Source organism: Pseudorca crassidens, chromosome 9 (genome assembly GCF_039906515.1).
Source record: "Pseudorca crassidens isolate mPseCra1 chromosome 9, mPseCra1.hap1, whole genome shotgun sequence".
NCBI lineage: Eukaryota > Metazoa > Chordata > Mammalia > Artiodactyla > Delphinidae > Pseudorca > Pseudorca crassidens.
This window is the reverse complement of record NC_090304.1, coordinates 27,959,360-27,987,332: the sequence shown is the minus strand read 5'-3', so window position 1 is coordinate 27,987,332 and position 27,973 is coordinate 27,959,360. Positions and strand designations below refer to the sequence as shown.

At 38.0% G+C, this 27,973-nt stretch overlaps 2 protein-coding genes across 8 annotated transcripts in view; one reads left to right on the top strand and one right to left on the bottom strand.

Annotated features, from left to right (window-relative positions):
- Nucleotides 1–5,679, bottom strand: part of KCNA4 (potassium voltage-gated channel subfamily A member 4) — an 865,487-nt gene extending 859,808 nt beyond the window's left edge. For 2 of the 7 annotated variants that reach the window (XM_067749539.1, XM_067749542.1), the window contains exons 1-2: nt 5,522–5,679; nt 3,582–3,626 (exon numbers count right to left, since the gene is read on the bottom strand). The gene's annotated coding sequence lies outside the window, so the exon portion shown is untranslated. The remainder of the gene's footprint in view (nt 1–3,581; nt 3,627–5,521) is intronic. The other 5 variants (XR_010946099.1, XR_010946100.1, XM_067749540.1 and 2 more) reach the window with 3 other exon arrangements.
- On the top strand, nt 5,613–25,703 carry ARL14EP (ADP ribosylation factor like GTPase 14 effector protein). The gene is made up of 4 exons (XM_067749546.1): nt 5,613–5,760; nt 18,114–18,587; nt 20,295–20,422; nt 21,809–25,703. The coding sequence occupies exons 2-4, from the start codon at nt 18,162–18,164 to the stop codon at nt 22,035–22,037; spliced, it is 783 nt and encodes a 260-aa protein (XP_067605647.1). The 5' UTR covers nt 5,613–5,760; nt 18,114–18,161; the 3' UTR covers nt 22,038–25,703.
- Nucleotides 25,704–27,973: the final 2,270 nt, after the last annotated feature.

Below are 27,973 nucleotides of genomic sequence, written 5' to 3'. Positions count from 1 at the left end.
AATGAAGCAGTAATCTAGTAAGTAAAATATTTTCCTGAGTTCTGTGAGCTGCTCTGGCAAATTAATGGAACGAGGGGATCATGGAAACCTCAGATTTATAGCCAGGGGGTCAGAAGCACAGGTAGCAACCTGGAATTATGATTGGTGTCTGAAGTAGGGAGGGGGCAGTCTTGTGGGACTGAACCCTTAACCTGTGGGATCTCACACTATCCCCAGGGAGACAGTGTAAGAATTGAGTTAAATTGTAGGACAACCAGCTGGTGTCGTGGAATTGTTTGGTGTGTGGAAAATCCACACATCTGGTGTCAGAAGTAAAGGAGTATATAGTATAAAGAAAAACACAGGAGGAGGTGTGGTATGTGTGTATATACATAAACTGTAAAAGATTAATAAAAAGAAACCTCAATTGAATGGAGTTGGGAGACCAGAAGGGGGCGCTCTCACACCCTGAGATGGTAGCACAGCCCCCCCAATAGGAAGAAGACTCAGCCAATGAAAAGCCACGGACTCTTTGTTTACTACAGCCCTCCCAACCTCCTTTCCCCTCTATAAAATCATTGCCTCCCCTTGCTGTGCAGAGACTTGCACGTGGCTCCCCATGGTTGCAGAGCCTGAACTGCAATTCTCTGCTGATCCCAAAGAAACCCATCTTTGCTGGAGAAATATCTGGCAGTCTATTTGTTTCAACAATACCATAGACGTATATATATACATAGATAATACCACAGAGGTATACGTGTATACACAGAGGTTTGAACTGTGTGGGTCCACTTAACAACGGATTTTTTTTTCAATAGTAAATACTACAGGACTCCAAGGTTCATTGAATCCATGGATGCAGAGCCATGAATAAGAAGGGACAACTATATATACTGTTAAAAATAAAACTACAGGCCCAAAATGACATCACGTGCGGTAAAGTCCATAATGTCAAACCTAGATTTAATACCTAATCTAACTGCAGTTGAACATTCTGCAGAAATGTAATCTTAATCAACCAGTTTGCAATTCTCCGGTCAGCACCTTTGAGGTAATCTGTCAAATGGGCCCTCTCCATCCCCCTATCCCTATCCCGGAAGAAGAGGCAATCTGCATAATAAAACCTCTGCCATTCCTTTCCCTCCCTCCCCCCACTCCCCAAAAGATGTCCCTTTCTTTTATTTTGCTAATAGCTCCCTTGCCCCACCCTTCCTACAACAATCTTCCATTTTGTAGCACTCCTTGGGATGCCCTTCTAGTTGTTAGAAGACATGCTGCCCAATTCATAAACCCTTGAATAAAGCCATCTAGATCTTCAAATTTACCAGGATGAATTTTATTTGACTAGCATATAGCTAAACTCTCAATGACTGGAAGCTATAATAATTCTTGCTAGTATATATACTTGTCAAAGAACAAAATTCAACCGAGTCCACTTTAGAGATTTTATTGTTGGGAATTCCCTGGTGGTCCAGTGGTTAGGACTCTGTGCTTCCACTGCTGGGGGCCCAGGTTCAATCCCTAGTCAGGGAACTAAGATCCCGCAAGCTGCACAGTGCGGCCAAAAAGTAAATAAAGATTGTATTGTCTTTATTCAGCGATTTATGTACGGATTAGCAGATTGAGAGAAGTTTTGAGGAACTGTACAGAATGAAAGGCTTTTACAGGTAAAAGGGCGCAAGAACAGAGAAGTCATACTAGGCATCTGCTGACTGATTAAAGTGAGGGTATTTTCCTTATATGGAGCAAAGGGAAGTCTAGGAGCCTGGTTAGGTAACTTGGGCTGAGCAGGCAAGCACTGATTGGTTTACCTTGGCCTTCCTTATTTTGGGAGAGCCAAGAATAGAAATTTTGTTAAGTTTTGGTTTGCTGACAAGGGACTTACTTAGCATGAGCGATTCCATCTTGGGCCAAAACTGGTTACTTTAATATATTAGTATTATACATATACACACAAACATGTATATGTATATACGCTTGCTACATACATACACACACATACACATACACGCATATATTTATTCCCCACAATAACCCTATAAGGCAGATGATATTATCCCTATCTTACAGATGAGGAGTTGAAGCTTAAGTTATTAAAGTAACTTCCATAGGTTATGCCAGCATAAGTGGCTGATCCAGGATTTGAACCAGGCATATAATTCCAGAGCCCACTTAGAGTTGTTTTGTGCCCCAAGTGGTGCAGTGAAGTAACTTAGTGTTAGAAAACAATTACTTATGCAACCTCCAGAGTAACTAAAATGAAAAACCAACAATAACAGCTGATAAACCCAAGTGCTGGTGAACATGTTTAGGAGTACAAATTGGAGCTGAATGTAGTGCAAATTGATGCAATCACTTTGGAAAACTCTTTGGCAGTATCTACTCACACTGAACGTACACACTGCCTATTATCTAACAATTCCACTATCCAGTAAATATCCACTACATACGTTCACACAAAGCGTGGAATATATGTGCACTAAAAGACAGAATGTGCACAGCATCATTATTTGTAAAAGCCACAAATGAAATCAACCCAATGTCTATCAACAGTGAAATGGATAAAATAACAGGTTCTCACCTTCATGTAATAGAAATACGATTCAGTCATGACAAAAAACTACTGCTACACCCAATAGAGGTGGATATAATGTTGTGTCATGAAAGCCAGACACGAAAGAGTGTATTCAGTACAATTCCAAATTCCAAAAACAGGCAAAAATAGTCTATGGTAAAAGTAGTTAGAATGGTGGTTACCTTTGTCAACAGGTGACAATAACTGGGGGCAGGGAGGGCAACTTAAAAGAATCTTCTGGGATAGTGGAATTTCTTGATCTGGGTAGTGGTTATATGGATATAAAAATTCATCAAGCTATGACTTGTGTACTTCTGTGTGACATATTAAAATTCAATATGAAAGCTTACAAAAAAAGAAGAAGAGGGGGAGAAGGAAAGCAATTACTAAGAATCCATCCTCGTTCATTTCCCATAACCCCTTTCGGAGCACCAGGCCATCTCATCTGAAACTTGGGACCCATTTCATGTTAATACTTCATGTTTTGCCTAGTTTGTGGTGTTTGTGCAATCACCTTCTTCCTCACATACATATCTAATCAGTTACGAAATCCAACTAAATCCGCTTGCTTAAGTTCTATCCTCTCTTGCTTTCTTAATTCCCTTAGTTCAGGGTTTCTCAATCTTGGCACTACTGCAGTTTTGAACCAGGTAGTTCTTTGTTGTGAGGGGTTCTCTTGTGCACTGTAGGATGTTTAGCAGTTTCCCTGTCGTCACCCCACTAGATTATCAGTAGCACCCTCTAGTTGGAATAACCAAAAATGTCTCCAGACATTACCAAATGTCTTGAGGGCAAGGGAATCACATCTCACGCCACAGAGCCACTGTCTTAGTTGATGGAAGACCTCATTATTAATCACCTGCATTAGGGCAAGAGATTCTACCTGGCCCTCCTGGGCAGGACTGTATCTCTTCCCTATTCTTCACACACTCCACACAGTTTTACAGTTTTCTCCAGGATAAAATCTAGTATCTCTAATATGGCCAAAAAAAAAAAAAAAAAAGGGTATTATCTTTCCTCTACTTACCTCTCCAGCTTCCTACCCCAGCTATATTGAATTCCTTGTAGTTCCCTGAAGGATGGATGAAAGTCAGAAGAAGTGTTAGTCAGAAGTGTTAAGTACACTAGCAGCTTAAAAGATAAATGCAAAACTCCTAGGATGTTTTATATATAGAAAATGAGTAAGCATGTACTTTGTGAAACACAGACAGAACTGTGTTAAATATACATAGTAAGTTAGTAAACTATAAGGCATATCAAAGTGAAAATAAATCAAAAATATGATGGAACGGAGCATCATTTAGAGTCAAAAAGGAATGGAAAAACTAAGATATGAATAATTATGCCATCTCTGGGATGACAACTATGTCACCCCTAAATCAGCCAACCATAGGTGACACCTAGTATAGTCTCTTACATGCTCTACCCAAGAAATACAAGTAAAACCCGTGTCTGTTCATCAGGCTAATTAGTAAGCTCTGGTTGTGACCAAACACGTTTCCCTGCATCTATCCAACAGAGCAGGTGTGTGCCATTGGCCCAAAGCACTTTCCACCTGTGGGCCTCCTTGCTGTAACCTCAATGCTAGTCTTCATAAGCATAAGATCAGTGGGAAAGGCTGATGTGGCAACAACACATGAACACTGCATAACTCATGACCCAGCTGATGTTGCCCTTCCACTTGTTTGCACCCTAGCCTAAGTGTGTCAGCTTGCCCCAACTCTTTCCCCTTACTTTTCACTAGATATTTAAATTGATTCAGTAAACCATGTTATTCAAGCATCTTAATTTGTCCTGAAAGCCTTCTGTTTCACTACCTCTAGGATAGATTGCCTAACAGTTTACTTGGAGGCCACCATTGCATCAAGCAGTTTTCCATAGACAATTCAATTCAGGCATTAATCTCCTCCCAGAATTTCCCTGCCTTAGCACCTCTCATTTTATCCTGTCCATATCCTTGCGTTTCTGATGGCATTTATCACACCACACTGTGATTAACTATTTATTCCTCTCTCTCATTAGTCTGAGCTCTCTGAAAGCAGGTATAAATTTCATTCTTCTTCTCTCATGATAACTTAGCAAAGTGCCAATCACAAAGTAACTACTAAAAGAACTACTGAATGTCACCTCCTGTGGACACAGTTGAGGGGATTACCCATTGTTCTTGCCTTTCTCCCATTTCTAAGATGGGTGTAAATTAGGGAGCTGCAAAAACCCTGACTAGGTTCAAAGCAGCATGGAGGTGTTAGGAAGGACCATTAGAGAGGTTCCCTGCAAAAAAACAACTTACAGTAGGTGTGTATAGTATTGCTAGCAAGCTTGGGCTTCGGTGGATCTTATTTCCCTGTCTCACACTTTTCACCTGGCTAGTTAAAACAACAGTGGGGCGGGTTGGGGGAAGGGGTCCCCCTACCCCCACCTGAAAATGGCTGCAGGCTCAGACGCTTCAGTCTAAGGGATTTAGGGCCCTCAAAGATTGTAGGTGAATAAAATCTGTTTTAGAAATTAATCAGCTCCTAAATTGGCCCAGACAATAGGGTTACAATAAAGATACTGTGTGCGTGCGTGTGTGTGTGTGTGTGTGTGTGTGTCCCTTCTGAAAATTTGCAAGCATCTTCCTGGTGCCTACACTCTACTCAAAGTAATAAACATAGCTATTCTTGTAATTTATAATAAAGGAGATGCATTTTGGAATATATTTCGCTTGAGTGAAAGAAATCAAAATGTGAGACCCTAAATAAAGGGTCTCTTCTGAAGGCCTTTTTAACTCATTCACTTCTTCAGGGATTAGGAGGGTTGGGGTGCAAGAATGTGGCATCACGCACGGCGTAGAGATTCGCGAACACAACCCAAGTTAGCCAAATTTGCATCTTGTAAAAGGTGGCCCCAGACACCGCCCAATTCTCTAACGTCCAACAGAAGAGAAAAAAAAAATCCAGACAGCCTCTGAAGCAACCATTGCCTCACCTGGATTCATTCGCCAATTCACGCCGCCCCGCCCTGTCCGCCCCGGAGGCGGTGGGCCAAGCTCCGTTCCCCTCTAGGCTTCTCCCAGCCCTCTCTTTATGGTAGCGCTGAGACTCTCTAGCCTGGCTCGCCGCCCTCTCGCTGGTAGCGCCGGGAGGAGCTGAGAAGCCGGCTGCCGAGGCCCAGCTCAGACGTTGCGGCTGCGGCCCGACCCCGGCGATTGAGAGCTCCCGCTAAAGGTGGGAAGGGCTGGGGGAGGCTTTGGGGAGGGTCGGGGGCGTGGAGACCGATCTCTGGGTGGGAGGAGGGCCCGGGCCAGGTGATGGAGGTCCCCAGGAGAGGAGGGGGAGCAGGTCGGACACGTGAGGGGGATTTTCAGCTGCTAACTGTGGCCTCCGCCAGCCTGCCACCCTGCAGCGTTCCCCGCTTCCTCCGGTTCATCTGCGGCCCCTTGTGTCAAGGCCCAGTACGGTTTCTACCACCGCATCTGTTGACCCCGCGGGTCGTCGCCACCCTTAGGGAGACCTGGAGCCCTGCTAATTTTGATTTAGGCTTGTCTTATTTAGAGGAGAGCTTTGCGGCCTAGAGCCCCATCCACAGCTTATATCTCTGCTATTTGGTTTTTATTTTTTAAATCGGAGCCCTCCCAGCCCTAGCTGTTTGGTTGAGGCTGGATGCCGAATAGTCTTCTTTCTTCCATTCCCGTACCGTGAACACGGTAGAGGCTCATATGATGTATCTGGTGGCTTGCAATATTCTGATACAGCCGTGAAGTAGGGGCGTTATGCATATGAGCACAGGGTTGAGGTGGGGATAATTGCAGGATCCTGAGCACCTAGTCACATTGATTTGGGCAGATTCAGCCTTCTTTGTGTGAGATTCTGGCAGTTTAGGAACATGTATTCATTTGAAAGATGTTTTCTACTAAGTGCCAATATTGTGCTAGTTAGAGAAGTTACAGCTGTAACAGGACCCTGGTGATTCCTTGCCCTCACGGAGCTTAATACATAATGGGAAAAACTAACAAAGAAGAAAGCCTGTGATGAGTGCTATGAAAAGGGAAGTCCCTGAAGTTCCTTAGTCTTTTGCCTTGAGTGATAGAGAAAATAACACCATATAGCTCCTGTCTTCCAACAGCTGAAAAGTAATAGAGTAAAAGTTTCAAACAGAGGAAGAAGGACCTATAACAATAGTATTTGGGTAAGGCACAGCAGAAAGGTGAAGACGCTGGCACTGTCTTGAAGGATTAGTTAGCATTGCCTGGCTTACCAAGCAAAGAGACAATATGAAGACATAAAATATAAAATAACTTTGCTAGTAGACTATTTTGACTTGGAGTATGTGACGTTTGAACAAGTAATGCCATGCTAAGAGTCCAGACTTTGTTTTCTAGGAAGAGGTGGAAGTGTTTTCAACAGAATAGCTTACAGTTCAGTGTCACAATCATTTACCCAACTGTTTGACAGTTTAAGTATAGTATTAAGTACTGTTTGACAGTGTTGACCACATCCAGAATTCAGGTAGAATAAAGAGAGCTTTGCTCATTCATCTTAGTCTGGAAACAGTCTTTCAGTTGTTGAAATCAAGGGATTCTGTTCTCTTTGACGGTTTAGGACCATAGGAATAGAGAGAAATCACAAATGGAGTTTGGAGACCTGAAGGGTTTGCTGAATTGTGCCAAATGTGAGCAGTAGGCAGTATATAGATGGGTCTCATTGTTTTAATCCATTCATCCAGCCTATGTCTTTTGATTGGAGCATTTAGTCTATTTACATTTAAAGTGATTATTGATAGGTATGTACTTATTGCCATTTTGTTGATCATTCCTGGTTGTTTTTGTGGTTCTTCTCTGTTCTTTGCTTCTCTTGGTCTCTCCCCTCATGTTTGCTTCCTTTCTCTTTGTTTTTTGTGTATCTAATATAGGTTTGTGGTTACCATGAGATTCATGTATATTGACATATATTTATATATATATATAAATATCAGTTTATTTTAAACTAATCCTTGGCGTAAGTTTGAATGCTCTAAAAGCACATTTTACTCTCCCCCTCCATGTTTTATGTTTTTGATGTCATATTTTACATCTTTTTATTTTGTGTATCTCTTAAATGCTTAATTGTAGTTATAGTTGATTTTACTACCTTTGTTTTTTAACTTTCATACCTGTTTTTAAGCAGCTGATGCACTGCCTTGACTATAAATTTGCCTGCACCAGTGCAGTTTTTTTTTCATATATTTCCTTATTTCTTGTTATGGCCTCTTCTACTCAAAGAAGATCTTTAACATTTCTTGTAAGACTGGTTTAGTGATGATGAACTTCTTTAGTTTTTGCTTGTCTGGGAAACTCTTTTTCTCTCCTTCAATTCTAAATGATGATTTTGCCAGGTAGAGTAATCTTGGTTGCAAGTTTTTTCCTTTCTGCACTTTAAATATATCATGCAAAGTTACTGCTAAAAAACTGGCTGATAGTCTTTCAAGGGTTCTTTTGTGAGGGTTCTTTTGTATGTGATTGGTTGTTTTTCTCTTTCTGTCTTTGAAATTCTCTATCTTTGACTTTTGCTGATTCAATTATAGCTTGTCTTGGTGTGTCTTTAGGTTTATGGTGTTTGGAACTCTCTGTGCTTCTTGAACCTGGATATCTGTTTCTTTCCCCAGGTTAGGGAAGTTTTCAGCCGTTACTTCTTCATATATGTTTTCTATTTCTCTTCTTCTCCTATAATGCAAATGTTAGTATGCTTGATGTTGTCTCTGAGGTCCCTTAAGCTCTTTTAAATTTTTTTGCTTTTTGCTTTTCTGCTTGGATGACTTCCACTATTCTGTCTTCTAGATTGTTGACCCAGTATATTTTTCATTTCAGTTACTGTATTCTTCATCTCTGTTTGGTTCTTTTATATCCTAACTCTTAAGTTCTCAGTGTGTTCCTTCATTTTTCTCCCAAGTTTGTTAAGCATCTTTATGACCATTACTTTGAACTCTTTATCAGGTAAATTACTTATCTCTATTTCCTTAGGGTTTTTTCCTGGACTTTTATCTTGTTCTTTTTTTTTTTTTTGGAACATATTTCTCTGTCTCCTCCTTTTGTTTAACTCTGTTTTCGTATTAATTAGGTGAAACATCTACCTCTCCGAGTCTGGAAGGCATGGCTTTGTGTAGGAGTGTCCTCTGTATGGACCGTGTGTGCCAGGCACCTTTGTCAGGCTGGTTGGACCTGGAGCAGGTGTGCGCCAGTGTGTCCTGGAGCACATTCACATTGGGACCACCCTAGTGAGGTGACTGGAGCTGGAGCAGGCATGAGTGGAGCAGGGGAGGGATGCGGTCCCAGGGCTTGCTGTGCTCAGACCACCTTGGCAGGACAAGTGGAGCTGGGGGGTGGGGTGGGCCTGGGGCATGCTGGGGCAGCCTTGGCAGGCCAGTAAGAGTACCTGGACCATGATTCTGTCCGCACTATTAAGGTGTACGGGGGACACACAAAAAATGGCACTTTCTGGCACCTTGGACCCCAGAGACAGTTTCAGCAGTTCTCTGCCCATTTGGCAGACCCTTGAGGGTTAGTAAATGGATTTCCTTCATCTAGAGCGTAGGTGCCCTTTAAACAGTTGCTTCTTTGCCCTGCTCTAGTGTGGGCAAGTCTGCGTACAGGCCCCTCAGTGATATGCCTCCCTACTGAAGGTCCTCGTCAGGGTTGGGGTTCCCATCGATACCATGCCTCCATCTCTTTTATCCATCCCCTGTGTTGTCCCTCTATCACTTATCACTTGTTCTGCAGCCCTCAGTTCTTCTTTGGCAGGAATGGATCTGTATGTAGGTACAAATTCAGCGTATCCGTGGGAAGAGATGAGTTCAGGGTCTTCCTACACTACCATCTTTGACTGGAATCTCCCAAATATTTTATTTTAAATAATACTATGGACCATATTTTTGTTTTAAGTTCACTTTATCTTTCTTATGGGGCCTGGGTCTTCTTGAGGTTTAAGACTATCCCACTTGGCCATTTAACCCTTCTGTTAGTACCCATTCAAGTGTCCTGTAGGTAGTTAGTATTTGAAGATAATGAGCACAAAAAGTTACCAGTTGCCAGAGGCATGATTTGTGTGTGTGTGTGTGTGCGCGCACGCGCGTGTGTGTGCGTGTGTGCACGCCCACGCGCGCGCTGGCAGACACATGCTTAGGACTGAAACTGCTGATTTGCAAAATAGGGGTGAAGTTGTTTTTTTTTTTAATTAAGTAAAAGGTAAATGGGGAAATGCCTTACAAATTGTAAGACCCCTATACCGAAAAAACAAGACGTTTTTCCTGAAAGGGAAAGACTCTTAAAAATTGACCTAAAAATTCAGTAATTTTTTTTTTCGTTAAATTTCCTCTTAATGCTCTTTTTCCCACTAACTTGAAGTGGTAACCAAGCACCACTATCTCCCTCTGCTTTTGTTTTGTTAGTGGAAGTGATGGTTGTGGTTCTGCTTTGACTAACTCCTATAGGAGGCCTGTGATCATGTCCTAGAACTTGTGTTATTAGGGAAACTTGCTACTGTCGTGGCCTTGTATGAGGTCACTCAGCTTCTTCAGTGCATCCAACCTACCTACCGTAGAGTTGGGTAATGAATAGCAAGAGATAGTGTTTAAAACTTATTCCATGGAATCTATAAAAAACAAATAATTTTAAAATATAATGTTTAAAAAATGAACTGATAGATAAAGAGAACGGATTGGTAATTGCCATTGTCGGGGGTTAGGGTGGGCAAAATGGGTGAAAAGGGGGTCAAAAGGTACAAACTTCCAGTTGTAAATAAGTAATGGGGATGTAACATCCAACATGATAACTAGTTAATAATACTGTACTGCATATTTGAAAGTTGCTGAGGGAGTAAATCTTAAAAGTTCACATCACAGAAAAGAAACATTTGTAACTGTGGTGACAGTTGTTAACTAGACTTATTGTGGGGATCGTTTTGCAATATATACAAATATTATATCATTACATCGTATACCTGAAACTAATATAATGTTATGTCGGGTGATACCTCAGCTTTTTAAAAAAGCTTATTCCCTAACTTGTCAGTGTTCAGATATATGAGGAGCAAATGCCTGTGTTTACTACCTAAGGTATAGAAGAAGGGGTCTAATAAATCTATATTTATTTCATTCTCTCTCGACTCTTCTGGGAGTGCTATAAAAATATTGGAAGTTAATCTTAGAATCACAAAACATACTCTATTTAGGTACTGAAGGAAAGTATTGGCAATTCTAAGGCAAGAGAAAATTGAAAATGCAGAACTTTTAAAAGCAAGTGTCAAATAATAAAATCCAGAGTTAGTAAGGAGAGACTTTATTGAAAGGGTTATTGCAAGAGGGGAAAAGGGATTATAGCAGTGGAGAGAATTCTCTGACCAAAAGATTTACCAGCTTCTCAAGGGGTGAGTAAACAAAGCCAAAACAGAACTGCTTGGTCTGATTGTAGATCCCAGATTGTTTTGCCCTGAGGCCAGCGTATTCTCTGGAGGGGTCCTTTGCTGGCTGGCTCTGGCTGAGGGTAGGCCAAAGTTCAGGGACCTAGGGGAAGGAGAGAAACTTAAAGTATGGTTAACAAGCATTTTGTTCCAATTGATTATTTTCAACAAGTAGTTCAGCTCATTATTCATAAATTTATAAATGAGACAATGGGAATTTGGAGGTCCTTTGTCCTGGTCATAGGTAAACAAGGGGATGTTCTTGAGTCTTATGGAAGCCATATGGAGAGGAGTAGGAGGGTTTCGTGGCTATTCAAGAACCAGGAGCACAGGTCTCAGGTAAAATTTGACTTGTTAAAAAGGCATTTTACTATTTGAAGTGGAAAATAATTAAGTGTACAAATAAAATTCATTGAAACATTTATCCAGGAAGGCCTTAGGATACTCATTGACATTCAGGAATTAAAAAATCCTCCATCACTACGTGTAGTTTGAAAGCACTTAAAGACCAGTCTCATTTATATCTGAAATTTTCCTAAGGCGGTGGGGGGAGTGGAAAACAAATCTAAATTACTCAGGTCTAAATGAACACATTTGGGGCCTTTTGTTTGTTACATGGTTTTCATCTTAACCTATAAGAAGCTGGATTTTTTTTTCATTCCATCAAAGTGACTTGGCTGGAGCAAATTAATTTTTTCCTATGTTTAAAATATAATTTTCCACAAAAAAGGGAGAAGGAAGTAAAATCATGACTGTCACACAGATATAAAATTAGCAACACGTGGTTTTTGTTTACCTTATTAATGAGGGGACTGGTAAGATGTTATATAATCAGTTCAAATGACAATCAAAAGAACTGACACATTTACTGATCAGGAATATTGAAATAAATGAGCAAATAGAGGCAAAACTGTCTTCTTCCACAGTGGGCCAGGGGCGTCAATTGTACCTCTACCAGGCAGAATTTACAAGAATATAGACAAGAGTTGTTTTGCGTTGCTGTTAGTTTTGTACAGTTGTCAGCTGTAAAATAGCTCAAAGGCAATGAAAGACTCAGAGCTCTCATGTGATGGGAATGTGAAAACCCTGAAGGTTGTACTCTTTAACAGCGCGGTTTTCCACTGAAGCAGGTATTTCTTTCTATACCTAGTTTATGAAATTTACAACTCCCCCTCCCCCCCTCAAATAATCTTCCCTAAGTGTCGGACTTCCTGGAAGGCAAGTACATGTCTGTGTGTGTGTGTTTCTTATTCTTTTTTGATATACTCTACAAATATAGAAGATGCTTGGTTAATGTTTTTCACTGAATTATCTAAAGCAGTGCATCTCAAACTGTACTGTGCTTACATATCACCTGGGTATTTCCTTTTTAAATGCAATTCTGATTCAGTGAGTGTGGGGCTTTCCTGAGATTTCTCTTTTCTAGTTAATAATAAGTTCCCAGCTGATGCTAGTACTATTCAATAGTTCATGGACAGTAAATAGTAATGTATTTCTGACTGTTAATTGAGGAAGATATTAGATAATCATTACTGGAGAATATGGCACCATACTGCAGGTGAATGGAGCAACATGAAGCCACTAGACTATCACTTGAAGAAAAAAAAATACTAATTGTGGGCCACATTGCCAGAGCACAGGCCAAAATGAGCAAAAGAAACAGTTGCTCGGAAACAGATCCAAAAAACTCTATAGCAGGGCTTCCCTGGTGGCGCAGTGGTTGAGAGTCCACCTGCCGATGCAGGGGACAGTGGTTCGTGCCCCGGTCCAGGAAGATCCCACATGCCGCGGAGCGGCTGTGCCCGTGAGCCATGGCTGCTGAGCCTGTGCGTCCGGAGCCTGTGCTCCGCAGCGGGAGAGGCCACAACAGTGAGAGGCCCACGTATCGCAAAAAAAAAACAAAACAAAACTCTATAGCAGAACTTTAGCTTCAGAGAAGAGAACAGAAATGGGGACACTGGGAGATACAACAGGGGAGGAGCAACCAGAGGGGTGTAAGTTTTAGAAGGCAGGCAGTAACCACCGAAGATCACTGCCTGAAATTTTGTGTTCCTTGAGCTAACCTGACTTTTTTTTTTTTAAAGCAATGCTTGAACGTAAAACTGCTTTGACACAGGTGTGTACACTTTTACCGTGACGGTTTCACTCAAGTTAGTGGTATCAATATGCCATTGAGCTTTAAGCAATGTGTAAAATATATTTCGTACTGCAACTAGTGATTTGTCTTCTGTCAGATGGGGCACTTTAATTTTTAACTGAGCAGGTCCTGTAATTTGTTCATAAGTAGTTCAGTTTTCTTTTAGCAGCAAATAAGAGGTGGAAGATAATGTGAAGCTGGCACCAAAGAGATCTCTATTTACTGGAATATGCAAAAAAAAAAAGGCATGGTAAATGAGGCCACCAGATTTAGCAAATAAAAATACAGGATGCCCAACTAAATTTGAATTTCAGACAAACAACAAATTACTTTTTAGCAATATTTGGGATATAATTAAAATTATTTGTGCATTATCAAAAATTCAAATTTAACTGAGCATCCTGTATTTTATCTGGCAACTCCAATAGTAAATAATTCTACCCTAACAGTGATACCTGAGAGATGGCTTCTTAGAAAATAGCATAATTGTGCAGCAATTTAATTCCTTCAAGTGTTCCTCCATTATGTACTTAAAAGTACACCAAGAGTTCAAAATGGTTAGAAGCCATTGTTTACCCAGAAGGGGATGTTTTCAAAGACTGATAGGGTCATGGCTAACTTGAAGGAAAAACAAATTCCGCTCTATGCTTTCCAACTAAGAGTCTAGATTCTTAGTGGTTTACGGTTAATAAAAGAATTTATGCAATTGTGGAAGATGTCCAAGCAAATACTTACCAGAAAAATTAATTTAGTAGGAATTAATCATATTTCCAAGAGCATCAGATCACTTAGAAATAAGGATTCAACCTCACTGGTATAACTTGAGTCTACTGATAAACTCTTGTGAATGACATCGTAATTTAGCCAAGATTAAAGGAAAATAAAGGAATAGAAGCCCCTAGTAGCAAAGAAAAAAAAAAAACTCCCTAACGGGTAAAAATGTTTTATTGCCATGGACAGATAGAATTTCTAAAATAAAATTTCCAAGTCACAAGATGCTTTTCCTATCAAATATGATCAGGGTATAACTTCTTGAATGGTAAGAAATAGTTTTACGTTCAAAAAATCATATTATACATTAGTGGCTACAAATCGGTGACAGTTACCTACAAAGATAAAGAATCTGTGGCATTAATAAGACATTAAGCATTAGCAGTCTCCATACTGTGCTGTGGGGATAGTTGATCAAATTTCCTTCCTGTTGACTGTTAAGGAAGGTCAGAGCCAGATTTGTGACACTATCTGCTGAAGTTTAATACAACATAGTTTGGTGGTGGTGTTTTATAACCGTATCTCTGGCTTCTTCTTTTCCATTCCTTAATTTATCTTAACCCACTTATCTGTTAAAAGAAAACAAATAATTAGATTTATACAAGCATTTTCCTCTGATGTGATTGGGACCTATACTTGGTAATTAAATTTTAAAAGTTGGTTAAAATATACTCTGATTTAATCAGCTTTTAAATTTTTTAAGTTAAAATGTTCAAACACTTTAAATTCTGGGGTTTTTTGGGAGGGGTGGCAGTGGGGACTGTGTCTGGCCAGCCCTCATGTCCAGGTACTTCAGGTAACACTGCATTTCCCAACCAGGGCCAGACCAGGGTGAGGCAAGAGAGGCACCTGTGGTGCAAATCTGGGTGGGTGCCCGCCTTCAGGGGCACGCCAGTGTCTTCTCCCAGGCTCAGCCTACTCTTGACCTCTACTCATCCCCCATAAATTCTGTTTTTTAATTTTTAAAATTTTGTATTTTAACTTAAGACATAGAAATGTATATTTACTCACCATTTTTTATTACATGAGACTACTCTTTTCTTTGTATATGGCTTTACTGATTACAGTTTCTCTCTGCAGAAAACATATCAGAAAGTATCTCAGCTTTCTAACCCTTTTTTTAATGTGGAGCAAAGCTTATAAAAACACTTGCAAGATTTCTGGATCCTTTACTTTTTCAGTACCTCGCCACTGCCCGGATTTCAGTGGTTCACATCTATTTTCAACAACAGTTTTTTCCTAGTGACTTGTATTTGTTAAAACTTGTCTTACGAATTCAGCTAAATTTTTGTATTTGCTTTGAAAAATATTTAGTTATGAAAAATTTCAAACAGGGCACAGAAAATAATGAAAAACTTGTGTAGATACCGTTTTCTTCTATAAATCTCTCTTTAAAAAAAAAGTCCTTCCTCTTTAGAAGTATATATACTACAGACTTGGTATCTGTTATTCTTAATGTATATTTTAGCATGTATTCAAGTTCTTATCCAGGAACAACACATACTATTGTATATGTAAAATTTTAATTGATATACTATATGTCCTTTTGCAGCTTTTTCACTTGTGATTATCTTTGAAATTTATTCACATTGACTCATTTAATTCATGCAGTTTTTTTTTTTTTTTTTTTTTTTTTTTGAGGTACGCGGGCCTCTCACCGTTGTGGCCTCTCCCATTGCGGAGCACAGGCTCCGGACGTGCAGGCTCAGCGGCCATGGCTCACGGGCCCAGCCGCTCCGCGGCATGTGGGATCTTCCCGGACCGGGGCACGAACCCACGTCCCCTGCATCGGCAGGCGGACTCTCAACCACTGCGCCACCAGGGAAGCCCCCATGCAGTTTATTTTTAACTGTCCTGTAGCAGTCCCTGTTGAGTAACCTACAATTTCTCACTCTTTACCATTGGGTTATTTCCAATTTTTCACTGTCAAAAGTGATGCTGAAAGACTTTGTATGTATCATGCGCAAAGTCCTTATGCTCACGTGGGACATACATTTCTCTGGCACAGACACATAGAGCTGAAAATGCAAGACCCTGGGATGTGGACTTCTTCCGTTTTGCAAGAAATTACCAAAAACTCTAAAGCAGTTGCAGCAGTTTACATTCCTACAAGGTATAAGGAGCATGTAAGAATTGGCCACACTTTTGCCTTCACTATGTTACCAGATTCTTAAAATCTTGCCAAACAAATGTTTGAGAACTGGTATTTCATTTGCATTCTCCTGATAACTATGAGGTTAAACACCTGCATTGGTTGGCTGTTTTGTTCTCTTCCTCTGTGAATTGCCTGTGTATATTTGTTTCATTTACTAATGGGTGGTCATTTTCTCACTGATTTGTAGAAGTCAGGGGATTTTTTATATATTTGGCATAATAATCCCAACAACACCTATCCAGTGTGACTTCTTTTCCCTTCCTTAGAGTTATGTAGAAATGTTTAATTTGGACATAAAATCAAACGTGTCCATCTTTTTCTTTGATATGTCCTTTCTTGTTTGAGAAATTCTTCTCTACCCCAGTGTCACAAAGTCGTCTATGTTTTCTTATAAACATTTTTACAGTTTTTCTTTTCAAGTTTTATTTTATAATAACATCTGGAATTGATTTTTGTTTGTGAGAAAAAGATTTTAGTCTGTCTTTTTCCATATGGTTAGCTGGTTGTCCAAGCATCTTTAATTAAATCTTTCTCCCATTAATGTGTTATACCTATTTTTTTTAATTCTATCAAACATTTATTTATTTATTTACATCTTTATTGGAGTATAATTACTTTACAATGGTGTGTTAGTTTCTGCTTTATAACAAAGTGAATCAGTTATACATATACATATGTTCCCATATCTCTTCCCTCTTGCATCTCCCTCCCTCCCACCCCTCCAGGCGGTCACAAAGCACCGAGCTGATCTCCCTGTGCTATGCGGCTGCTTCCCACTAGCTATCTACCTTACGTTTGGTAGTGTATATATGTCCATGCCTCTCTCTCGCTTTGTCACAGCTTACCCTTCCCCCTCCCCATATCCTCGAGTTCATTCTCTAGTAGGTCTGTGTCTTTATTCCTGTCTTACCCCTAGGTTCTTCATGACATTTTTTTTTCTTAAATTCCATATATGTGTGTTAGCATACGGTATTTGTCTTTCTCTTTCTGACTTACTTCACTCTGTATGACAGACTCTGGGTCTATCCACCTCATTACAAATAGCTCAATTTTGTTTCTTTTTATGGCTAAGTAATATTCCATTGTATATATGTGCCACATCTTCTTTATCCATTCATCCGATGATGGACACTTAGGTTGTTTCCATCTCTGGGCTATTGTAAATAGAGCTGCAATGAACATTTTGGTACATGACTCTTTTTGAATTATGGTTTTCTCAGGGTATATGCCCAGTAGTAGGATTGCTGGGTCATATGGTATTGATTTATAATACCACATGTCATACACCAAGCCCTCATCTTTTCATGGATCTATGTGTCTATAGTATACTGATACCACACACTTTTAATTATAATAGCTTTATAGTAAATAATTTTTTTGTTTTCTTTTCCTTCAAGATTATCTTGGCTTTCTTGAAACTTTACTCTTCCATATAGACCAGCTTGCTAAATCCCAGGGGGTGGGGGAGTTGTGGAATACCTGGTGAAATTTTGACTGGAATCATATTGAATTTATAGATAAATTCCTAGAAAATTGACATATTTACTGTAGTCACACTTGCCATGATTAATTTCTACATTTATCTAAGGTTTCATTTGTCTTTCTGTTTGATCGTCTTCTCCATAAAAGTCTTACATATCTTTTGTAAGATTTATATATCTTGTAAGATATCTTTGTAATGTTTTTGTTTCCAGCATGCTTGCTGAATTATCTTACTGGTTCTAATAGTTTGTCCATTGAACCTCTTGTATTTTCCATTTAGATATTCATATCTTTGAGTAATATTTCTTATTTCTTCCTCTTCAATCTTTATATTGAATACCTTTTAATACCTTTTAATATGGTGTTAAATGGGAACTGTGATATAAGTATTCTTGTGTAGTTCTAACTTTACAGAGAATGCTTCTAATGTTTTATAATTAAATATAATAATGTTTTTGTAGAATCTTGGTAAATGTCTTTCTATTCCTTGCTTGCTAAGAGTTTTCTTTCTATTATATAGATATTGAATTTTATCAAATGCTTTTTCAGTTTCCCAGATAAAAATTTTGCAGCACAAATCGAACTCTTTAATGTTTTCTCTAGGGTGATCTGCTAGACAAAAATCAAAGAGGAAATTTGCTAGAATCAAAAATGATGGATCCATGTTCAGTTGGAGTCCAGCTTCGTTCCACAAATGAGTGCCATAAAACCTACTATACTCGTCATACAGGTTTCAAGACTTTGCAAGAATTGTCATCAAATGACATGCTTTTACTTCAACTTAGAACTGGAATGACACTTTCTGGGAACAATACAATTTGCTTCCATCATGCAAAAATTTACATCGACAGATTTGAGGATTTGCAGAAGTCATGTTGTGACCCATTTAACATACACAAAAAACTAGCCAAAAAAAATTTACATGTAATTGATTTAGATGATGCCACTTTTCTGAGTGCAAAATTTGGAAGACAGCTTGTACCTGGTTGGAAACTTTGTCCAAAATGTACACAGATAATCAATGGAAGTGTGGATGTTGATTCTGAAGACCGGCAGAGAAGAAAACCTGATTCAGATGTATGTATAGTCATTTTTTCTCCATTACTTCTACAATGTAGGGTTATAATTATAAGGAAATCACATTTATATCACTATTTATTACAGTTGAGCCTTGAACAACACAGGTTTGGACTGTGCAGGTCCACTTACATGTGGATTTTTTTCAGTCAATACAGTACTATACAATCTGTGGTTGGTTGAATCCAAAGTTGCAGAGGGCCAACTGTGGGACTTGAACATCCTAGCATTTTGGTATCCACAGCGGATCTTGGAACCAGTCCCCCTCAGATACCAAGGGAAGACTGTACACTAACTAGCAGGCAGTGAATATAAGGTTGGGGAGGTGAAAATAAATGGTGTTTCTAAATATTTGTGTAAACCCAGATTGTTTGGTAAAGAAAGTTGGCTTAGGAAAAGAATAACATCATATTCCCAAGACTTTCAAGCCATAGCTCCTAGTGCTAAGACATTCTTGCACAGCCAGGACTTAACCATCCTAGCTCCTTTTCTGATACCAAAGTAACTCAGTAGGATATGCCAGCCAGCAAGAGTCTGAAATGTAGCAGCATGAAGTCCCCTTTTTTTTGAAGGACTTGAAAACTGCTACTTTAAAAGGAACTTCAGAAGTGACTTGAAATAATTGTTTCTTATTTCAGCCTTTCTTTCTACTTTGGCACTATCCCATTCTTGTTTGGGATTTTAAGATGCTTGTGAATTTCCTTTGCTTCTAGCTCTCAATTCTTACTTGGTATGGTCAAGACTAATTTTAGGACTGCCTACTGTCAAAAAGCGTACATTTTTACATTGTAAGCATTAATTATTTTATAACTCTCTTCCTTAGTCACATGTTACCTTTAAATTATTTAACTGTATCAGAATAACTTAAGATTTCATAAAGCTGTCTCTGGTGCAGAACAAGGACTGGTACATCAAAGGAGCACTTCTCACATTTTCTATTTATAAGCAATTTATAATTCTTTCTGCTGGCATATTTTTCTCAATTTTCTCCTTTTCATTATATTAATAAACCAAATTAAAATTTTAAATTACCTGTAGTGCTTTTCCTTCGTTATCCCCTCAAAGGCATATCTACAGGACCCAATGTTATCTTGCAGTTTATACTAGGTACTTGCTGCTGTCACTTTAGATGTCTTCTCCACTTCATTTATCTATTGTTCATGTGGAATGTATCACATAAAACTTTCTTCCCCCCAGATAATGAAATTAAACTCTTAACCATCAAAATTTTGTTTTACCAATTTTTTTAAAAGGATTATAATACTGTTACAGAACTTGAAACTTTATTACTTCTCAGCTTTCAAAATGTATGTAATCAAACCTTTTCCTAAGGACTCAGGATCATTACTAGGAGCCTGTGCTGTGTGCTATGGGTTATACAGCAGTTTTGCTGCCTTCTCTCCCATGTTGGCAGCAGCCATTGCCATTTTCACTGTGCCTGTCCTCCTCTCCTCCTAATATGCCAGAGACTAAAATTAGATAATGAAAATATCATAAATAAGTTAACCAGTAAACTTTGAATATGGTCCCGGACCATGGGCCACATAAATTTTGTTGCACTTGGGCACTAAAACCCTTTTTTTTTCTTTTTAGTGAGTTCCAGACTGTTTTCCAGGCTAAGGAATAATCTAGATTAAGATTAAGTGAAATATTTATGTATGGTCGGATATTAAGATTTGAGTTGATAATTTGTTTACCTTTATTCAGGGAAGAACTGCTAAAGCTCTGAGGTCATTACAATTTGCAAACCCAGGAAAGCAAACTGAATTTGCTCCAGAAACTGGTAAAAGAGAAAAAAGAAGGCTTACAAAAAGTGCAGTTGCTGGTTCAGACAGGTAGGCTATGTGTTATTTAAGGTATATGTTAACTTGCTTCACATCTGTATTGTTTTCCTATCTTTCTCTTAAGTTTTGAATGTTTCTGGTTAGATATTTTAAATTCGATAATCTAGAATTAGTAAGAACCTCCAAGGGCCTCATAGAAAATTAAGGCATCCCCTTCCACTCTAAAAACTTATTTCTAAGAAAGTATCAATGAAGTGAACAAGATAACATTTTTGGCACAATAATTAAAATAATTTAAACTTAATATACTTCTCTTTTTGTTTTGTTTTTGGCTGCGTTGGGTCTTCTTTGCAGTGTGCGGGCTTTCTCTAGTTGCGGCGAGCGGGGGCTACTCTTCGTTATGGTGTGCGGGTTTCTCATTGCAGTGGCTTCTCGTTGCGGAGCACGGGCTCTAGGCACATGGGCTTCCATAGTTGTGGCATGCAGACTCAGTAGTTGTGGCTCGCGGACTCTAGAGCACAGGCTCAGTAGTTGTGGTGCATGGGCTTAGTTGCTCCATGGCATGTGAGATCTTCTGGGACCAGGGCTCGAACCCGTGTCCCTTGCACTGGCAGGCGGATTCTTAACCACTGCACCACCAGGGAAACCCTATACTTCTTATAGCTAAAATAATTCACTTGTTTGAAAGCACTGATATATAATCAGTATGTCTCTGCTCTATAGGTGGCAGCTAAAAAATAAATTTTATGAGAATACAGGTTACTTTTTATTTTTTACATGTCTAAAATAGAAAGTTACAGTACAGTCAATAGAATGAACAAGAAAACTAAATTGTTTAGAATATGACTTTTTAAACTGAACATTTCTAAAATGCAAATTGACAAAGAAACGTTAGTGTAATCATTCAGAATTATTTTCTACATAGGCCATTTATTCCATCTGTGAAGGTTTTCCATTGAATCATGTAAGTGTTTTTAGGCCAGATTTGCTAGAGTCCATTAAAGAACAAGAAACAGATTAACTTCAATATAAAAAACAATCGGATAGTATACTATGATAAAAATCTGTGTTCACAAAGCAGTAGATAGATTGGTTGCTAATAAAATGTACCACTATTACCCAGCCTTTTTTTTTTTTTGGTAAGGAAAGGGTAAATAGTTTTAACAATTATATTATTGTTTTTAGACACAGTTCTTGTCCATTCCTTTGGATATGTTTCAACACTTTACAGTGAGGTCTCTTATTCTCACAAGGAGCTCATTAGCTATTAATTGTAGAGTAGCTTTGAGTTAGGTAAGCCATGTATCAATTTGGCGGGGTTTCATCCCTAATTCAAAACATTTTATCTCCTTAAGTTTTTTCATTAACTGTTTTCAGCTAAATATTCAGAAATAATATATTTGTGAGGTGTAACACACCTTGTGTTTTGTATTACAGACAAGTGATCCCAGCGAAGAGTAAGGTCTATGATAGCCAGGGTCTCCTGATTTTCAGTGGAATGGACCTGTGTGACTGCCTCGATGAAGACTGCTTAGGATGTTTCTATGCTTGTCCTGCCTGCGGTTCTACCAAATGTGGTGCCGAATGCCGCTGTGATCGCAAGTGGCTATATGAGCAAATTGAAATCGAAGGAGGAGAAATAATTCATAACAAACATGCTGGATAATTTGTGGTATCAAATTACGGGATCTTTAAAGTTCCTTTCTCTATTTCTAAAATTCTAAGGTACCTTTTAAAGTTGATTGCCAAGTGACAAACATGCACTCAGTGTGCACTAATGTTGCTTTTAGGGTGCTTTAAAGTAAATTATTTGATGTAAAGTTTGATGGACTATTTATTACTCAGCAGTCAACTTCCAGCCTGTCTGGGTCAATGTAAACAAGCAGTGTATAGGCAGTCCTCAATTTGCACAATTCCCAGGTCCACAAATTTCAATGACAGTGATTTAGTTAAATAAGCCAGTTGCCTAACAGCACAGTTCAAATTTCAGTCACCATGGTATATTAATTGTGAGTATTTACATGAAGTACAAACTTCCTTGCTAGCTCTTAAGTCCACAAATCACTATGCAAGTAACAGATGTGCTTCAAGATCAGTGATCAATCACGTTACTTCTCTCAAATTCTGCAAGTGATTGGTCACTGCACATCTGTTACTCAGTTTGCTCAGACAGCAAAGCACAGAGTTGTGTTGACTCCTGCCACCCATGTGACATTTTACAAAGTGGATAATCAGAATTGGCCAACAAAGATGAAAGTGCAGTGAAGAAATGAAAATGATAATGCTAGAAGTGTGACTTGAATTGAACATACATAGAGTTGTAGAAGAAATCACTGATCATGGGAATATTGACACTGCTGCTATTCCAGAGCCTCTAGATATGCAGCTAGAGGAACTCAGTGAAGGCAAACTTATCATCATAAATGAGAAAAGGAGGAGCATGTCCCAGAGGAAGTGATGGTAACAAACTTCACATTAAAGGAAATTACAGAGGTATTTCACAACATTGAAAGCACAAACGATAAAATGGTGGAAGCTAATCTAAACTTAAAGGATTCTGACAACTTGCAGTGGTATAGAAAAGATGCTTACCCAGTACCATAAATTACTTGACAAAAAGGCAAGTACTATTACTCCTGATTAGTTTTTTTACAATGAAATAACAGTTTAATTTTCAGTGCTTCTAATATAAATTACAATGTACTAAGTATACTTTTTTACAATTTTTTCATTTTCTTTTATGTTTATAACTGACACTTTTATGTTTATAACTGACACTTTAATATTTTGACAGATTTTTTTCAAGGTCACAGAATAATAATTTTCCCCATTAATTATTAAGATTACTTTGATTGCCATTTTTATGGTCCCACACTACCGCCCATGCAAGGCAAGGACTACCTATAGGTGAGAATAGTACCTACTTCAGGAAAAGTTAATTTTGAGACAGCTAAGTAGTTGAACTATTTTGGAAATAATCTACATAACTAAGTACTATAATACATCATTTCTTCTCTCCACTTATTCTTTTAAAAAAAGTTTTAATACTGTAAACCTTTCATTGCTTAGACTGTGTTCTTGGTGAAAATTTGTGCTTGGTGGCAAAAATCTATAAAACATGGATATACATACAATATATAAGCAGATATGCATTATATCTGTGGTATTTCAATTTAATAGGGTGTTGACTAGGAGTAAAAGGGCTAAAAACAGCTCCTTAATGGAGTAATAATGAAACAAGGTAGAGAAACACTGGTTGAGACAGAGTATAAATTATTTGGAAATTGATTGAATCTTGAGTTGGAATGTGTATGGGTACCCTTTGGAGGGTGGGGGTGGGTGGTAACTTCTCTCTGCTCTTTTTTTCAAGACAGCTATCCATCAGTCTGTCTAAAATGTTTTATTGTCTAGGACATGGCCTCTAAACTAGCTTTTTATTTTCCTTAAGTATAGTACTTCAATCAAATGAGCTTTTAGCAACTTGAAATACTTTTAGCTGTTGAAAATAGATTTATACAGCCAATTTGATGAAGTGACCAAAAGAGGTTTGTTTTTACTCCTGTATACTTTTGGTATCTGTTTAAAATGACTGGTTTTACTTTGATGGAGTGCCATTTTCAACCATGGAATTAAAATGTCATTTTTAAGTTAGAAGTGTTTACCGACCCAATTATTAGAAATACAGTTTATCAGTTCCTTGACTGACATGTTTCAACAGAGCACTGACAAAAAGAATATTTTGTCTTTCTATACTTAAATCAGATGCTAGATTCTTTTTTTTTCCTGAATTAAGGAAATATTTTATCACAGAAGAGACAAACACAGGCTCCTAATTTTATCTGAACTTCTAGGTTATTAGACCTTCTTAGTTGAGTTACTGCCATCATTTTTTTGCTTCTAAATATGACTTAGTGTATTGCTTAAGCTCTTCGTAGGGACAAGGTAAAATCTTAACTTTTTTGTTTGTTTAAAACAGGAACATATTTTCAACAAAATAAATGACTTTAAAATTCAAATTGTGATATTTCAACATGCCTTAGTAAAAGAACATTTCTCTTATTTTTCAAAGATGATAAATTTTTTAAGGGAAACTTTCTTGAACAATTTTGCAAATATTTGTTCATTATGCCTATTTAGGAGACCAAACTTTTAGTGAGCATGCAAAATGTTTACAGAGAAAGGTATATCTGATTTGGAGTAGGCTGTAATAAAAGCTGTGTTTCAGAAAAACTCCATCACAAGTCCACTTATGTTTTAATATAAAATTACAGTAATATAGAATACAGTGAAATTGTCTAGATCCTTTTTGTACTTTGCGTAAGTATGATTCAAAGTGGCTAAATTATTTTAGAATGCTATTAATCTAAAAGCAAAAATAAAAGTTGTATGAAACGCGTAGCTTTGGCTATAGGTGGGTCCTGGTTGAAAAGTTAACATAAGACCACAAACGTTGGTCTTCCACAGTGTTGGTCACAAACGTTAGAGTGAAAAATGCACGTATATATGTGAATAAAATGAGTGGCATCCCAGTGATCTTTTTCCCATTTGTCTTTTACAAGTATAAGAAAATAACTACTTATCTTTGGAATATTATGTATGAGATTCTTCTATTTTTAAAAATATTATGTCTATTTCTAGATAGCAAGCTGCTCTACAACCTGACAGTCTATTCTAAAACTGTTTTCCTGGTGTGGATTCAACTAAGTAATTTTTAACAGATGTATTTTGAAACATGCATACATATATATACATATAGAGAGTGATTTATTCAGAGAATATAACTTATAGTAAGTTCCAGTATGGTTCTTAACTTTATGGAGGTCAAAGACCCCTGTGAGAAGCTGATGAAAACTATGAACTCCCCAGAAAAATGCATTTGAGTACTCATAAATATTCCACGTTCAGAACCCCTGAACACGTATTGAAGTACCTGGGTAATAGGCATTTTCTGTAAACCATTTGATGTTTTTTTTTTTTAAGTGAGGATGGCTGTCTAAAGTATAGTTTGGTTTTTTATGTAATGTTGTAGGTGGGTTTTGTTAAGCGAAATCAGAATGGTTCAGTTCGTTGAAAGAGCTCTTGCTACCCTGAAAAGGCTAAATCCCACCGTGGCCCACCGCTCCCACGTCCAAAAAGGTAATTACATGTCGAGTAGCAATGTAGAAAACTGAGGTGTCTTACATGGACTGAGCTTTTGTAATTAGAGATTTTCTTGCATTATGGTTATGCTGTTAGAAATAGCTTAGCATCCTTGTACAAATTCATGCGACACTGCTTTAGTTTTTGCTGACATCTGCTGGTATTTTCATGAAAATAAACTCTGCTGCTGCTACTTAATGGTTAATCTCTTTGCTTATAAATTAAACTATGAACACTGGTAGTTACATTGAAGTGGGATATTTTTTAAAATTCTCAAAGTAGAATGTCTTCTCTTTTTGGCATTCTTAGGTCTTGCCCAGCAGCGGTCAACAAGTTTTTAAGAATATGAGTGAGGACATGAAAATATACATGGACACTTCTGGGTTTCTTTTTATTTTTATAAAGTTGGAGAGACTGTGAAAAATGATGCTTTTACCTGTTTTTTAAAAATCATCAAGTACTTCATTGAACACTTAGTTTAAAGTGTAATAGACTTCTCTAGAGTATATACCCCAATTTGTAGATTATCTGTAACAGCATAGTTAAGAGGATTGACTAATCTTACCAGAAGATAAGGGAGATTTATCAAATAAAACAGATTATTAACTCAGTTGGGTTAGTAATTCTCCATCTTTAAATACAATTTGAAAGTATTTAATTACAGCCCTATTAAGTGGCACGATTAAAATTTATTAATTTTTTCCCCTTGAAATGAGGGAATAATTTCTTTGAAATAATGATTAGAAACTTCAGTTTTCCTATTTTTTATCACTACAAGCAAACAGATGTTTTATTAAAAAGTTGCTGTAATCTTCCTAGACTATGGTTTTAAAATAAGTGGACTTATTAAAAATAAAATGTTTGCAAACATTGCTGAAATAGCCAAAACCTTCCAGTACTCCCAATTTCTAACAGCTAATATATACATGAAAACACGAAGTTTTGGGCTCATGATTTTCATTGTAAACAGGCTGGATGATACTTTCTTTACTCAGTTCTTTTCAGAGGCACGTTTTGAGGTAAGGGCACATTTTACTTTAAAGAAAGTAAAACCAGGCCTTGGCTCAGAGTTATGGGATGTTTGCCTTATCGAGAGAACTTATCTAAAACCAAGATTGAAGAGTTTGGCCTTTAAAAGGAGACCTGAAACAATTCATAATGTAAATACTATCTCTGTAATTATCCCTTAGTTATCAACATCCAATCAGTTATATTGACCAATTTGATAAATACAAATTAAATTTTGGTTTCAGTTATCTTATATTCTAGTAGCCCGAATGTATGATTTGGGCTTCAGGGTAGTATTGCAGTTACTTTAAAAATTAAATATGTTATTTGGTGGCATAAGATAAAGTTACGAATAGTGGCAGTACTGGTACCATGTAAGTGGGTTCTTCAAGGTTCTGGGTAAAGTACAAATCTAATTTTGGCATTAAGAGAGGTAAAATGATTCAGGGATGTTCAGTGAATTGTGGTATCCTTAAGGTTTTTAAATAACAATCTCATGCCTTCCCCAAAGGTTATTTAGCCTTTTGATTTGGATTGGACTTTGCTTGTTTTTCAGCTCAGCTTAGTATAGTGAGATCAGATCAGTTATTAAAAGAGAGTCTGCAGGGCTTCCCTGGTGGCGCAGTGGTTGAGAGTCCGCCTGCCGATGCAGGGGACACGGGTTCGTGCCCCAGTCCGGGAAGATCCCACATGCCGCGGAGCAGCTAAGCCCGTGAGCCATGGCCGCTGAGCCTGCGCGTCCAGAGCCTGTGCTCCGCAACAGGAGAGACCACAACAGTGAGAGGCCCGCATACAGAAAAAAAAAAAAAAAAAAGAAAGTCTGCAAACACAGAAAACAAACTTATGGTTACCGAAGTGGGGGAGGGGTAAATTTGCAGTATGGGATTAACAGATACACAGCACTATGTATAAAATAGGCAAACAAGAATAACACTGGGAGCTATATTCAATATCTTGTAATAACCTATAATGGAAAAGAATCTGAAAGAATACATATGTATAAATGAATCACTTTGCTGTACACCTGAAACTAATACAATATTATAAGTCAACTAGTTCAATTAAAAAGTCACCCCAGACCATGCAAGGGAATTTTAAATTTTTATAATTCATAGTAATTCAATCACAAATTGTTTGTTGTTTTAAATGTCTTTTTTCCTGTTGCCCACAATTCAGAATTCCCTTGCACAAAAAAAATAGATTGGCATAGAGGGCCACTCTGAAGTGATCTGGAGAAAACTATCACATGAGCTTTTTTTTTTTTCTTTTTGTTACATGAGATTTTTTTAAAATACCAATAAGCTTCTAATCACTTATGGCTTAGGAAATGAGACTATGGAAAGAGAATTTCTGCATAAGATACAGACCCTACAATCTGGTGCATGCAAATAAGATTCATTTTTTCCAAAATATTATGGCTCATGGCATTCCTAAATTAGGCCTCAAGAAGACTCC

Bases quoted from the DNA above. Each gene is read 5' to 3' on its own strand.
- ARL14EP (XM_067749546.1), top strand. From the start codon at position 18,162: ATGATGGATCCATGTTCAGTTGGAGTCCAGCTTCGTTCCACAAATGAG. The intron at 18,588-20,294 runs GTATGTATAGTC...ACCTTTATTCAG, and splicing joins GAAGAAAACCTGATTCAGAT to GGAAGAACTGCTAAAGCTCT. The intron at 20,423-21,808 runs GTAGGCTATGTG...TTTGTATTACAG, and splicing joins GCAGTTGCTGGTTCAGACAG to ACAAGTGATCCCAGCGAAGA.